General features: G+C 43.0%; 1 protein-coding gene across 4 annotated transcripts in view; it reads left to right on the top strand.

The window, feature by feature from the left end:
- The window catches only part of FLNB (filamin B), a 446,441-nt gene that overhangs the window by 295,361 nt on the left and 134,538 nt on the right, over positions 1-16,542 (top strand). For all 4 annotated transcript variants that reach the window (XM_085624763.1, XM_085624762.1, XM_085624761.1 and 1 more), the window contains exon 22: positions 15,550-15,723. In XM_085624763.1, coding sequence (XP_085480889.1) covers positions 15,550-15,723 — 174 coding nt within the window. The remainder of the gene's footprint in view (positions 1-15,549; positions 15,724-16,542) is intronic.

Below are 16,542 nucleotides of genomic sequence, written 5' to 3'. Positions count from 1 at the left end.
ACCTCAACTTGTATGCCATCACAATAATTGACATTACTAACAGTCCACAAAAAGGTATGATTAGTATATAGTATAACACCACAACACAGACACATGTCTGTTTATATACCACCTGTATTGGAGCCCACATTATCTTTGAAAGTTATGGGGCATAATACTTAGCCTGAATTGTAGCAAGTGAGTGAGTCAGACCTCTTCTTCAAAGCAGGCTGAAATGGGTTCTCGCTACCTCCTCCCATCCAGCAGAAAGGTTTGAGAAAAATTGGGTCACTTAATGAATTTTTAAGGCACCTTTTTAATATAAACTTGCTAAAAGGTCAGGCTTCGGAAAGAGCACTCATTAAATATTCAAGTCCTTTCATGTTGTGCCCAGGCAATAAAACCTAACTCTGCCCGCCAGTTGATCTCATTTTTTCAGAATGTGCTATTGGTGCCTCCATATGTCAAAAATTTCCTCCATTGTGCCAAGGCTAGCACTTCGTTATGGATGACCTCCATTAGCCATGCGTGTCCCTTTAGGCCCAAAATGACATACAGTAAGCCAGTGCCAGAAGTTTGCCATATTGCTGTCCTTACACCAAGGGTTTATAGCTAGTATTTCAGTTTCAGCATTTCCCTCCCTCAAATACCACGGTTGCCCTTCCTTATGCCAAGCATTACAATCATGGGTGACCATTATTTCAAATATTACCTCTAGTATGACAGTGCTAGTATTTTGCCACGGGTGCCTCTATAAACCAAGAATTGCCTTCAGTATGTCAGGGATAATGGCAGTTTTGAGAACACAACACCACATTCTCACAAACACTTATTCACACTCACTCACTCACTCACTCATTCATTCTTACTCACTGACTCACTCGTACCTTCACACTCACTTGCCCTCACTCTTATTCTCATCCCTCTCTCACATGTAGGCACTCACAGTGACTCCTTCTTTCAGACTCACTCACATTCACCCTTACTCTCACTCATACTATCTCATGCTCATATTCACTCACTTGTAGTCTTACTCTCACTCTCTCATTCTCTCTCATACTCACTAACACTCAATCTCATTCTCACTCAGTACCTTTCACTGACTTTCACTCACTGACTTTCCCTAACACACATGCACACACATTCAAGCATAAACACACTCACACATACACATGCACAAGCACACTATCACTCACAAGCCCGGAGACAACATACATTTAAAAGCATTTTTTACTTACTCTGATGCCTGTGCATGTAACTTCAGAGCTTGTGGGGCTCCATTTTTATACTAATAGTGAATAACAGAGTATTAGTCACTATTTGTATAATAAAACATGAGCAGAAAACAAGGAAGGCAGAGCCCAATGGCCCGTAAGAACCCCTGTGTCATTGGCACTGATTGTGCACCTTGTAAGGCCAGGGGTCAAAGGCAGTGAAAGATTGCGAGGGACAAGCTAGGGGTCACAGCTGCGGTACCTGGTGACCCCTAAATGACATCCATGAGACTGAATGCATTCTTCAAAACACCATGGCTCTTGTTTGTCTGTTCATTCCACTCTTGTATTAATAATGTATGCTTTGTGTTTGATATATCCTCTCCTTTATTAATTGAAATGCTGCCAGAACCTGTATATTTACTAGAAATGTAGAGCTCACTCTTGCTGCCTCTTTTTGCTGCCCTTCTCTTTGTCACTGCTGTGGTGCCAGGTTGATGGTTATGAAATTAGTTCTGATGAATGCTTCTTTCGCCACATTCTTCTGCCTTTGAGTCCTCCCAGGTGCCAAACTGCATCCAGAAACTGTAACAACTCACCTGTGCTGCTAAGTAGTGCCATGGCTCTGGTTCGACTTCAAGCTCCACCGCAGATATACATCACAGTACCACACAAGGTGCCAGCCTGGTGCACTGATGAGTTACTTTTTATGTGTCCCTGGGATGCGTTACCAGTGTTGTTTTCCTCTGAACTTTCTGATAAATGTTTGCAAACTGCAGTGTTTTAGGGATAGTGCCCCCGCCAAAGCTCTCCGGCTTTAAAAATTTCCACTACTATGGCAAGCAGATGTCTATATTGGACCCATAAGTCATCTGCTAGTGGTGCCTCGAGCCTCGTGATGATGCCAACTCCTGCGAGAACTGTGGATGCATACATGCAAAACAATAAAAGAGAGAGAGGCAAATCTCTTTATGGCTCAGGCCGTCTTTTGGGTCCTTCTCTGGTGGAAGTGGATTTGTTTGCGTGGAGGTCCTTGAACTGCCCTCGCCTGCAGAAGAAGTCAAATCAGATTGTCTCATAGAGATTCATCAACCTACTTTCTCCTCCACTAAACCCTTGTTGCGCTTTAATGATGCCCTGATGGACCCCATATTAATGGTTTGGATCAAACAGGCTTCTTCACCAGCTTGTCAATCATCAGTTTTAATACAGTCATTTTCTTGATCCAGGGGATCCAAAATCCTTGAAGGCTTACCTGGGAGAAATTAGTTTGAGTAGGGTGAACCAAAAAAGTCAGTAAATTAACCTGTGCTTAACTCTCCTGAAGCTTGCTACAATAGCAGTCAGGCTTAACTTGGAGGCAATGTGTAAAGTATTTATGCAGAACACAAATAATAAAGTGAAAACACAGCACAAGAAAAATCCACACCCATTTAGAAAAATAGAGTGCATTTGAGTAACTTATTTGACATCACAACCACAAAAGTCCAATCAGCAGTACTGGAGTTGAAAATCTGTAAAGTAAAAAAACTAGCACCTAAAAAATTAAAGTGCCAGCATGGACATCTAGTCGTCGGAGTCGGATTAGAAAAATATGGTGACCGCAATGGAGCGCGAGCCGGATATAAGAAGTGGATTGGGCACGGCCGGTGCTTCCCTTCGGACTTAATAGAATTTGGACTAAAAAGTCTCTGAGAATGGAGAAGTTCAGCTGGGTAAGGCTGCAAGTGATGTCATTGCAGGAGCTGCATTGCTGAGAAACCACTGGACGAAGTCACAGGGAAGCTTTCTATGTTCAGACCTCTTTTTAGTAGTCGAAAATCTCCAGCGGGATGAAGCTGAAAGCTGTAGCAGATGAGAGTTTCACATGGCCGGATACTCTTTTGGCAAAGGAACACTGTACAGTATTTGCTTCTGCGGAGAAGAACAAGCAGGAGTTGCTGCAAAGTCAGGCTGACCGGCGATGCACCTTGGACTGATAGACTAGCGGGTTGGTCCCGGTCTCCCCACGGTTCTCAGAGCAGTTTTTAGCCAAAAAGTCCAAAGGTTTGAATTTTAGCTTTCTGTGAAGTTTTAACACCAACTCCAAGGGTCCAGGACCGGAAGGGCCTTACTTTGGGCAGGTGGGTGGGGGTTTAAGACTCACTCAGGCTGGGTCCAAGTGCATGTTCGAAATAGTTGGAGACTTTTGAGTCTCTGAGACTCTGATCATTATTCTTCCATAATTCCAAATCGCTCCTTCTTAGGCAGCAGTGTCACTTCGTATTCTCTAATTTCTCATTATTTATTGTCATGTCTAATATTGTCTCTTCCATGATACCAGGTATAAAGTGCAGATGTAACAGTGCAAAGTTCACTATACAGAACAAGGATGGCATTGAAAGGCATCAGACTAAAAACTTTTAGTTGTACCTCCTTCATATTGCTACAGCTGTTATCAGACTTTTGTCTGACAGTAATATGACCGCTTTTATAACGAATTTTATGTAGGCTGCTATCACCTGGGGACATACACCCTTTAAACAAAAAAGTAACGTATGGCTACATGTTCTTATGCTGTTTTGATTAAAGAATGTTTGCAGCAGGGTCTCGCGTTCACTTAGAAGCTTAGAGCAAATTGATACAATGCGAGTCAAACTTTCCTTATTTGGATTCAAAGGCTACACTCGGATGAAAGAGGTTTCAACGACCATATTGGCAGGCAGTCTGTAGTTTGACACAGGCCAATGCGCAGGTGCCGCAACTTGATTTTATAAAAGAATCTGAGTAAGACTGTTAAGTACCACTGCTGACAGGGTTGTTTATAAGAGCCAATGACCATCCACGCATGACTTCCTTTGCTGAAATCTTTCTTATCCCTGTTCCATAAAATCCTCTTTGTTTAAAAATGTTTTAAAGAGGTCGGGAGGCAGTGACGATTCCCATAATCCATTTGCCGCTAGCTCATTCAAGGCCATCTCAAAAGCCTGCGTCCAGCTATTTGTTTTTGTCGGGATTGCAATTTGAATTTCTTACCACATCTGGAAGCGCAATGTCACCCACTTGGACAGTCTTAATAGTGAAATGTACTTAAATAAGGAACCAAGTTGAACTCGTACTTGACTAAGCAACCAAATTCCAGCAGTTTCTGGAACAGAGAGGCATTTTGTGGGAGTCAAAAGAGAAGCCGACATGTCTTGCTTTGTGCAGAATGAAGAAAGAACTTTCCTGGAAAGGGCTCTTTACCAAAGTTGATTGTTAGAAGGAACTTGGCCTTCATCACTTTAAAAAGAGGTGCCAAAGTTGGGCTTTGCAGTTTGCGGTGTAGGGATTGAAGGGCTGCAACTGAGGAGGTGGTCTTTGGCTTTAATGAGTTAAGATGTAAACGATGAAACGGGTGATCCTGCAGCCAGACACCAAGATATTTATAGCAGGAGCTTCTTGGGATTGTTAGGCCACCCAGGAACCAGCTACCTTTCTTTTCAATATTCCTTTTGAACACTGCAGTCTGAGTCTTTTTAAGATTCACAGCCATTTTATTTTCAATACAGTAGGTATGGAGACAGTTTAATAGCAACACACAAAGATGATGGACAGAATGCTGAACATTGTCAAACATACACCCCCGGTCACAGATCTGGGTTAAATCCATTGTTTTCTTGCTGCCCATGCCACCCCATGTTGGATCAGCCATATGACCCTGCTCTGAATGGGAACAGCCCTGCCCAAAATGCATGGCCAGGTCCTCCCTGGACCGAAAACAAGCATCCTGGGACGGGTTTTGGGGTATCACCTACATCAGGGTGTACCCTTCCCATTTAGGGCAACTATAGGAACACAAAAATATGATGGATGGAATGCTGAAGAAATCAAACATTCACCCCCATTAAAGATATCTGGGATAAATCCATTGTTCGTTTGCTCATCATGCCTCCCCAGGTTGGGGCCAGCCACATGCAAATCAGTCTTGACCCTGCTCCCAATCAGAACAGTCCAGCCCAAACTACCAGGTCAGCTCCTCCCTGGACTGGAAAACAAGCATGCTGGGACCGGTTTCGGGTATCACCCCTCATCAGCCAGACTAGCTTGAATTCAGTGGCATAGCAAGCATGGACCCATGTCTTGGCATACCCTTCCCACTTAGGGCAACTATATCAACACAAAAAGATGATGGACGGAATGCATAACATTGTTAAACATTCACCCCCAATCACAGATCTGTGTTAAATCCATCATTTGTTTTCTCACCATGCCACGCTAGGTTGGACCCAGCCATATTCAAATCAGTATTAACCCTCCTACCAGTGGCCTGGCTTGGAAATTCGGACTCGACTGTTCCCATGAAGAAGAGGGTCAAGGCGTATTTCTATATGGCTGGGTCCAAACCAGGGTGGCATGATAAGCAAAGGAACAATGGATTTAACCCAAATCTCTTGATTGAGTGTAAGTGTTTGAAATGTTTCAGCACTCCGTACATCATCTAGATGTGTTTGCTATTGTTCAATAGCCTCTGTAGCCCAATTCCAGTCGGGTTCATACTATAATGAAGTCACTTGACAATACCCCAATCTTGGCGGGTGTGATTTGGCGGTGTCTAAATGTGGGCTTAAGTCTGGAATAAAAAAATTAAAAAGCATTGAAGTAAGGACACACCCTTGTTTCAAGCCCCTCTTCACAGCAATTTTGGATGACAAACTGTTATTAGTGCCAAGTTTCACCTTGACCCAATTGTTTTAGTATAAAAATTGGATGGCGCAGAATACGTTTACAGGGATTTTTCAACAGGCCAGCTTTTTCCATAGGAGATTTTGATTAACATGTTTGAAGACCCTAGAGAAATCCACAAAACCAGTATATAGAAGTGTTTTTTTTTATTGATGGCCTATTTTTCGGCAATCATTGAGAGTGCGGCCAAGTTATATGTACTGATAGACTTAGCTCTGAAACCTTTCTGATTGAATGCAAACAAGTTTTCTCTTTCCGGCCAGTCTTTCAACTCAGTCAATAGCAAGCCAGCAAAGGACTTTGAGTCCACATCCATAAGGGTAATCAGACGATAACTGTCTGCGGAGGCATAGGGGCCTTTCTTGTATATTGGCTGAAAAATAGAACCACACCATGATTCTAGGATCACCTTCTCAGATAAACAGAAATAGAATAAAGTGTGAAAATGGGTACACCAAAACTCACAATCTTGTTTGTATATAGCTGCAGGGAGCCATTTGGGCTGGGTGTGCCATTTCCTCAACTTTTTCTTTGATTTCACTCAGGGAAAAGGGCAAAGATGTTGTAGGGTGATCCTTATACATCAGGAGCAGACTTAAATCCTGGCTTTTACATAGAGATTGGATATGCTCACCCATGATTCCTGCGTGACATTATTGCCTTTTATGGGTGTTGAATCTCTATGAAGTTGGTTAATTAGAGACCAGAGAGATCTACCATTACTACCTCTGCAAGCTTGCACAATGCCTACCCAATCCTTATCAGCTTGGGATCATTTTGCCGACCATACTGCCATTTTATAAGTTTTTCGTAACTCCCTGAATCTTTCCACTCTGAGACGTGGAATCAGAATGGGAATTAATGTCTTTCCTTTCAATTTTTATTGCTCAATGCTGACGCTTTAGAGTATTCGAGCAGCATTTTTTATGTTTTCATGGTCGAGATCTCAGTGAGGACCAATTATTTGGGTCTTGCGTCTTTTGCTATGCCATAATTGGGTCTTCAAGGTCCCAATTTAATGTTATACTAGTCTGCTTCCACTTATACGAAGCCGATGAGAGGGGTTCTACCAAACCCTTTGCCAATGAAAACCTGTGTCTTCTGTGCCAATAACACTATATACTTGCTCATTGGAGTTCCTAATACCAGTTATCTGAGGGGAATGGTCACTCTTGCATCTTGGAGTTATCACGAAACTCACTATTTTGTTGAGAGTTACAAAGGTTTAGTCCAAAACAGATTCAGCTTTGCAAGACTTTCTTGCGACAGGCATTGGAATGTTCCTGTGGTAGTGCCCATTGAGTGCCCAATATAAAAGAGTCTGTAGGTGGCGAAGGAGCCCATGGTCTAATTTATTTTCAGAGCTGTGTTTAGAGATTTGTATTGGTATGACCCAATGCATGTCTGTTCTTCCAGGCTGCCACTTCTTCTAAAATGATTTGCCAAATTAAGATTAATATCACCTGTACATATTTGAGGGACTCTGATGTATGAGGCTTCCAATTCTATAAGGGGATTTTCTTGCATTTTTATATTTTACTATTTTTGCCTGGAGCCTAGGTTAATTTAGACATTTAAAATAATTGGTCCAGTTTTGGTTGCGAAGTTCCAATTGTATATTATTAAGCCAAGTATGTGCAGTGAATTAAGTTCCAAGCGGCATAAGCTGAAAGATTTACCCAGGGTCACATACATTGAAAGGTTGCCTTTAGGGTGCCCATTTTTCCTGTCTTTTTCTGCTGGGGTGAAAATTTCCACAAAGCCCTCCAGTGGTAGTTCCTCCATTTTCCATGTCTCTTTAAGACAGGCCACATCAAATACGACTCCAGTTCTGGATCTTAATGGAGTGGTTTAATTCCTGCTATATACCATGAAATAATGGACATGAACATGGACCATGGAATCTTATGCAGAGGCTTATTTTTGCAACCTTTTGTGTTTTGTATGGTCCAGTCAAGAGGCGGGTATTGTGCACAATGTTTTGTCATGTTGATGTTATCAGAATATTTATTTAGGGAGTGTCAATCCGTTTGATTTTGATTGAGGTTTGATGAAAGACATTTCCAATCAGCCATTTGAGGGGTTGGAAAACCAACAGCGGTGACCATGTGTGCTATTTAATGAAATTCTTGTAGCATCTATTTGGGAAGACTGACTGATTCCGCAGTTCACCTTTCAGCAATGTTGTGATTTTTCTCAGATACTGCTTAGCCTGATGATTATCATTCTCCATTGGTTTCTGATCATAATCATCGGCTAATATTCCGTTGGGTACTTCTCCTCAAGTATGTAGGATGTCGTTATTCCCCATTCTGTGAAGACTCTGTTTTGAGAGCACCAATTCTGCAATTGTAGCTGAAGAACCAGGTCACCAACGTGGCCTCATAAGGATCCCCTGATTTAAATTGCACTGCCTCTATTCTCGTGGAAGAGAGATGTCTCAAGTCTCAAGTCTTTCTTTATGGCTAAAGTCTCAGAAATGTTGCGTCACAGTCTTAGTTTTTCCATTTGTGTTCCTTGCATCATTTGTGTGGAATCGAAATGAGGCTGTTTGTAACAGAGGCCCATCTTCTGACAGGTTTAATAATTGAAACCAATATTAGAAGCCTGTGATTGCCCATTAAGAGTGATCCCTGTGATATGTCCGTGCTGTGATGTTAGCCAATCCGTTTCTCTATTGGCGTCTGAACGTTCCCAGTTAACATCTGATAGTTCCCAGCAATTGATTGCTTGGTGTCCGTTGTTGATATTTGATGATTCCCAGTGCTAATTTGCTCATTGGCCATTATTTGCAAAGGTGATGAGTTTGAGGGTCGGGTGCTGGATGTTTTACACTTTCGGATGGCTGAAGTTGTGACCTTTTGTGATCTGGAGAAACCATTGAGTGAGTAGTACAAATAGTGTGATTCCCATGTTGTGTTTCTCTTTGGCACTGATCAAAGTGAACCTCCTTTTTGGTGCCTTTAAGTTCTTTGTACAATCCTGAGATTCATTGTCAGCAGAAGCTCGTTGCATTTGTTTGAAAATTAGGAAAAATGTAACCGTTGTTTCTCTTGGCTTCAGATTTTTTGCGTTTTGTTCCTTTCTATTATTTTGTTTTCTTAGTCGTTTCGTTTCAGATTTACTTCTCGAGGAAGTGTAAACTTTGATAAGGGAATTTGATGAAGGACTTTTATTGCAAAGGCTTGAAGTTCCAGAAAATGATAACATTTTTATATCAGATGCAGGGTCAGTGAAGTTGGACAATTCACTCAGATTGCTCCCTTTGTTTTCCTGTACTTCTGCTATAACACACAATTTAGTTGGAGCCAGAGACTCAATTAGGGTTGGTTAAGGAAGGTTTTGGTATACTAATCCTAAGGGTCTTGACAGTTGGACATCCCAGAGTGATTGACCCTGGTAGAGGGAAGAAAATGCACTTTAATGAATTTAACTTCTTTGACCAGAGTAGACTCCATAGCGGGGAATTCATGTCATTTTTCCACAATAGGGCTACATGTGCATTTAAGGGACTGACACTGATTAGCAGTCGAAAATGGTTTGTTTGACTCACTGAGTAATTATTTAATTGTCGAGTGCAAGTTCTCAAAGCTTGATTCTATAGCAGCAGTATATTGAGCCAAGGACTCCAGCAGACAAATTTGTATATAAAATGTATTTGATTGAAACTCGAGCTCTTTTGATGTAGCGTACAATGTTTGGAACAAACGAATCCAGACGTCTTGTTCCAAAACCCTGCTGTACTTGCAGGGTAGTTGCATACCATCTACTGAATTGCATGCCATAAAATGGCTCCAGCACTCAGTTTCACTGTTGTCCTTTAGTCGTTCAGATGTACAGCCTCTCAAATGTGTTTCTTTTTCCTGGCTAAACCAAGCATTTAATGTACTAGGAAGCAGCGGTGTGTCAAAAAAGGATAGAGAGTGCTCACTTGTGACCTCAGGTATTGGGGGAGCAGGGGAAAGTGCTTTCCACAAGGGATAATTTAAGAATCTGTTTTCTGTCATCAAGGCCTCCTTCATTTTTGCAGACCAGGCCCTGGTTTTTATTGGTGGGGACATTAAAGGAGATTTGGGTCTGGGCGCCAGGGTATTCAAATTTCCTTTCTTGCTTGCCTTCATGGTTCCAGAGTCCATAGTACCCCAGAAGAGTTACTTCCCTTCTGGGTGAACCTTAAACCCAAAGATAGTAACAAGTGCTTCTTACTTAAACAGTCCAAAAACTAATATGGCAGTATCTACAACTGCCATTCCCCTATTTACTCTAATTTTCTGTCACTTTGCAGTCCAACACAGCTGCTCCAAGGCTTACCAGGTATGGGCCATTATCAATAACGATAACCAGAGTCATCTGTAACTTATTAAAAGAGCTGAGCTGAGTGGGACTAGAGTCCTCCTGCATGCTCGTGGATCTGCACCGGGATCGTCAAAGGCGTCCACCCCCATCACCTGCCTGCCGCTAGCCACCTGATGCTTGCTGTCTCTCTCCACTCCCTCCGCACCTGGTTATAGTAACACAGCAATGAGATGACCCCCCCCCCCCATCCCATCCCATCCCATCCCAGGCCAGGAGGGCAAACGAAGCATTGAAAAATGAAGGGGCCGTGTGAAAAGAAAGGAGAGACTGCTACGAGGTGCACAGTACGAGGTGTGTGATGTTGTCTCCTCTCCTCTCAATCATCCGGAACCGGAAGCACAAATGAGACACACAAACACAAATGGTTGTGGTATTTACTGGGTACATAATTACAGCACCATTGCAAGTTTTAGACTTGGTTGCATATGCTTTCCCCTTCTGAAAAAGCAGACCTAGTGTTTGCATGTTTTACTCATGGTTTGCTGCTGGAGTGCCTTAAACAAGGACAAAGTATGGCCTGATCTTTGGGCCTTGCCTCCCCAGCATGCCACTTCCATCAATAATAGTGCCAATCTGTGGTGATTCCCAGGCATGTCCTTGTGGAGTTGACAGACCTCTCAGTTCATGCGGCCCCCAACCAAAAAAGTTCTTTCATCAGTGTGATGGCTCAAGTGGCTGTAGACGTCTGTAACAACAGTTTTCCTCCTCCTCTTCAGCACCACACCCAACCAAGCTGCTTCAGTCCAATATTGATGAAGTGCCTGCACCCTGTGTGGGGTGAGAGTGCCCTACCCTTTCAAACAAATGGCAGATCACCGCTACACACTGCTGGGTTCTGGAATTGTTGACAGGGTTACGCCCGTCCCTTCCTGGACTCCCCTCCTTCCATTCTTCCCTTTTTTTCTGCCCCCGCAGACAATCTTCCTTCCATTCTTCAGCAAGTCATCCTTTCGCTGTTGAACAATGGATGGGGGGCTCTATCCCTTTATAGACCTTCATAAACTCCTTCCAATGCAAGGATAATTTTGAAATTCTACTTATAGCTGAGGTGTTAGTGGCTGTGGATCATGGTGACTAGACAGTGTCCCTTGACTTTGAAAACGCATATTTTCATGCACCGATCTTGCGGTCATGCATGAAGTACCTGCTATTTATGATGGGCTCCAGCAATTATTTGCTTTCATATAATTAGTGCTGAGATAGGCACGATGTAAAAGAAAGATGTTGGTGACGGCGCATCTTCACAGATCGTGGTCTCTGTATTCCTGTATCTTCACGACTGACTGCTGAAAGCATCATCTCCGCAGCTGGTGTCAGCCCACTTTCATACTGTGATCTCTCTGCTGTTTGAGCTGGAGTTTTCTCTCAGTCTCACTAAAGAATTCCACTTCATCCTGGCAGAACTGATCACTCTAGCTCTCAAGGGGTTTCCACCATTCTGGTGAATTCAGGATATTCAGTCTGGGGTCCTTCTGTTTTAGGAGGTGGCGCTTCTTCTGGCCCTGACATCTAAGCCCAGACTAGCTGCACCGGACACAGGGCATGGCTGGAAGGGGGACACTCGTTTTATTGCTGGTGGTTTTGTTGCTGGGGCCTGAAGTGCTTCAGCACTTTACAAAAAATGCATAACAAATGGTTTTAATGTGTCCCCAGTGAAACCACGCTCACTTCAAAGCCATTTATTTTTGCATCTGGTCAGTTTCTGTCTCCTGCAGCATTGTCACAAATAGCCCTGACTTTCCAGGGATTCAGGGGGAAGGAGCTGGGCGCCTTCACTTCAATTGGGCATAGCACAGGGGAATCTTCTCGGCAATTTTGGGATTTCTCAAGCGGTACCTGGTGCCAACATCTGTCTTGCGGTAGATGCTTCCGTTTCCTCCTGGTATCTGCTGCAATGGTCACTGATGCAACTTCCCTTGGCTGCGGTCATCATCTTGGGGCATCCTGCGCAAAAATCTTAACTCAGTCTGTTTGAGCTCCATTCCATGTGTCTGACTTTGAAGGCATTCTTTCCATACCTCTGCATTTGATCAATTCAGGTGTTGATGCACAACATACCCATTATATAGCATGACAGCCAAGGATGAGAGGCAAGAGATCCATGTTCTGGACAAAGAATCTGAACTGCGAAACACCTTTGGATGACTAGACATGCATGATAACTGAGCAAGACATATCCAAGACAGGGGCCCATGAATGAATACAATATGTTTGACGGGTGTGGTGTGGTTACCCTTAGGCCTCTTCCACTAGCCTAGCTGAGGATATGGTGGAGTTGGTAAAGGGGAGCACGGCCTATACCTGAAAGAAATGCTGGCTAAATCGGCTCCACACAAAAGAAAGTCTCAGCTGAAGTCCAAATAGTTGACTAAGGATGTAGAGTTGGAGTCTCCAAGATCCACAAATGCTTAAGTCATATGGCTAGGTCCTTTATTTAGGAGCCTTTCCATGGAATAATGGAGGACTTCTCATCGATGCGTGAGCAACTGGCTGGAGACACACAGGAAGTCAGAAAGAGGGTGAGGGTCTGAGGGAAACAAGTACCTTTCTTGGAGGAGACAGGAGATAGGCACTTTGATGAGCTGAAGTTCCCACAGCAAGAGCCAATCTCCGTGAAGGGATGAAATATACAGATGAAGGCCCGCGTGGAAGATTTTGATAATAGGTCCCACAGCAACAATGTGAGGATCAGAGATGTTCTGATAGGAGTGGAGGGAAAGGGTATAGAGACTAATGTGGTTCTGCTGCTTAGATCCCTAATACCATTGAGTGCGCTGATGGCCTTGGAGCTAGGCTGAACACCTCAATGGTTGATGTATCCTCCATGGGCAGGACGTGCCCCAGAAATTCTGACGAGAGCCCAACACTACCTCCAGAAAGAGAAAGTGATGAAGGCATCCAGGAGCAGGCTGACTTCTCTTTTGAAGGCCACAAGGTTCTCCTAATCCAAAAAATTTCTTGGCAAAGATGTACTTGTTTTCTTTCATGATAGAGTTTCTTCGCACCTAGGCAGTTGCTTACTGATGTCGGTACCCTTATCAACTATTCTTTCAGTGGAAAAACTAGGCATATATGACCAAATGTCTGAGAGAGGTGAAGCAGATCCTTGGACTGGAAGCAGAATCTAGTGAGAATACAAATGACTTGGCTACACTGACAAGGGAGAACCAGTGCCACCTCAGGAAGAAAGTGTTGGAGAAGGCCACTAAGCAGTGCAGTGGGTCAAGACCTACAGAGCTTACAGTGTAAACAGGAGAGCCTGGCCATGGTTGAGAGCCCCAGGGGAGCAAATGGGGCCATAGAGGAGGCTATTCCATAGTGGCTCTGTTGCACTAGAGAATTAACAAAGAAAGACTTCAGGGACAGTTCTAAATGGTAACTATTGGTAAACATTAACAATACATAGAGTGGAGTTAATGTGGAGGTGGGGGGAAATGCTGACCAGGTGGTACAGAGTATGATTGCAAGTTCTTTGATTCAATGGGTTGTTAATGTTGGCATTAAGACAATGTCAGAACTCACTATCCACTGGGGAGAACCAGATGCTTTCTTATTCTCCCATGTTATTGGTTCAGGGCCATCATGTTTTACAACATTATGTGGGGGTTAAGGGCATAATCTGAAAATATCATCTGGGAGGAGCATCCTAGGCAAGACCTCTCAACTCGACAGACAAACAGATGAACATTACATTCATATAAATTCAAACTTGTATCCCGTAATGTGAAGGACACCAGTAAAAGGTATTGATTCTGGAGTTACAAATGCTCTCAGGACCAAGATGTCATCCTTTTCCAAGAATCCTATCTCCTACCCAGTGTCCTTGGAGCTCTTCCAATGGGGTCCGTTTAAGTCTTTTTGCGAACTTGTAATCGAATTAAGGCTTAAAACATTCAATAGATTCGAGTACTCCATTGTATCCCCTGTCAGTTAAGAAGCCGCATTCAGACCGCTGACCAAGATAGAAACCTACATTGGGAAATGTGATGATTCCCTTAGGTGAATATCCAACATATACAATATCCTCCAGAAGAGAAAGCATGAAAACACTTGGGCATACCAGGAAAGATGGGGGCATCCCTACTGAACGCACCAGATGATAAGGATTGTTCTGACTTTTGTGACACTAACCCACACATCTTCAGAAGCATCCCATACTGGGAACCTGCATGCCAATTATGTATCAGTGGTGTTTGATCCCACAGAGCCTTCATAGGATCATCTCCTCAATTTCCAACAAATTCTGGAGCTGTGATACCAAGGTAGTGTCCTTTTTTACATATCTGGGGGAAATGAGTTTCAATCTAAACTTCTGAAAGGAAGTCCTGGGTCACATTAGGGGGTGTTGGTTCCCAATTCAAGAGGACCTGGGCGTCATCATGTTGGGCTTAGACATTTCCCAACTGGATGGTATGAACATTGAAACAAGGATGTTGTTACAAATACTGTACTGCAAAGATACTTATTGCCCTTTTGTGTAAAATCAAGGGCGATGCCAAAGATTGCTTTATGGTTCCTTAGAATGTGGCAGAAATTTACACAGGACTTGATGAACCCAAAGGTCAAGTTCATGAAAGTATGGAACCCGCTAATAATTATTTTATGAGATTGAAATATGCCTGCTTCGAGCCCTATAATGTTTACATAACTGGTTTGTGGTAGGTGGACCTTGGTGCCCCATCTAGATTAATAATGTGTCCTGTTGGGGTCCAGTAATAGGCTACAGCAAAACCACAGGCCTGCACGCTGGGTAATGCTAAACTAGTATTTCTCCTTTAAAACCAGAAAGAGCAGGAAATGGGCAGTGATGGGGATGATTGTGTTATTATCAGGCAGACTAACTTGCATCACTGTGATTTTTTCGAAAATTTTAAAAAACAAAATTCCTGTAAAAAAATGTGTGGAGGTCCCTCAGCTTAAGAGTCTGAGCAGGATTTGACATACATTAAGCTATGCTTGGTTTCATAAAAGTGATTTGATTGAAGTGTCACTACACTTTACCAAGTTTCTGAGTTTCTGATATTTGATGCATATGTTTCTCAAAAGTATAAATGTCCATAAATTCTTGGTATCCATACATGGGGATAAGTAGTATTCCACTGAAATCTGCATGCATTTTAGTACTTTTTATGTGCAAGTCTTACTTGAAAATAAAAACATTTTTGTGAATTGAGCTGTCCATGCCCAATACTATTCCAAGTATAATTTGTTTTTGTGACTCAAATTGAATGAAAATGTAGGTTTGATATTGATCCATGTTGATTGACTTATTTGTATAATTATAACCCTTCCTTAGATGTCTTCAGAGAAGCTACTACAAGTTTTATGGTTGACGCCCGACCTCTGACAAAAACTGGAGGTGACCACATTAAGGCCCAGATCAGTAATCCTTCAGGTGCCTCCACTGATTGCCTCGTCAAGGACAATGCCGATGGAACATATGCGGTCGAGTACACTCCCTTTGAAAAAGGTAGCCTGCACTGATTATAATATGTTTGGAACATGTCTCAGCAAAGTAAAAGATGGTGTGACTCATCTTAAAAATATATTCTGTGGACTTTTACTGTGGACTTTTAAGCGGGCTAATCCATTAGTCTTTACCTCAATCCTAAAATTATTGGGCATACTTTTATTCTATAGGGATCATACCTCAAAGAGGCTGGCAGCATTTAACCCAGATTTTAGCCTAGGCTGTGATGCCAAGACAGTCATTCCTCTGGAGGATCAGCTTCACCAACTGTGTTTCAAGGAAACCTTACTTATTACGTCTCGGAAGTTAAATTTGTTTTATTTGCAATTCTATACAGTTGAATGATTTTTCAAATCTTTACAGAAAGGCATGACAAAAAAGTCATGCCTATCATGTGATGTGATTGTAACCATTTCCTTGCTCTGCTGGCCTATAGATGGGTCTTGAAAGAGTGTCCACAGGACACCCTTATGACCTATATAGACATCAGAGGGAAAGGGCCCTTAGTGCCCATTTTTTGTTCCCCCTGATGGGGTATAACATCCTTCACTATCAGGGGGTGGGGTAAATAGTTTGTCCATGGTCAGTCATTTCTTGACAATGGTCAACTCCTTACTGAAGCAGCTAGTGCACACTTCTGAGCCTCCTCATTAATGTGCATGTGATGTCGTTAGTGACATCACATGCACATTGACTGGGCCAGGGAGGGATTCCGTAGCCCCTCCCAGGTCTATCAAGGATCCAACTTGTGGGCAGGACAATGGGAGGGGCTGGGTCAGCTATTACTGCCCTCAGTTCACGCCCACCAGCTGAAGGCCC

Source organism: Triturus cristatus, chromosome 9 (genome assembly GCF_964204655.1).
Source record: "Triturus cristatus chromosome 9, aTriCri1.1, whole genome shotgun sequence".
Lineage (NCBI taxonomy): Eukaryota > Metazoa > Chordata > Amphibia > Caudata > Salamandridae > Triturus > Triturus cristatus.
Note: the sequence above shows the minus strand (reverse complement) of the source record. Positions and strands in the feature narration are given on the sequence as shown.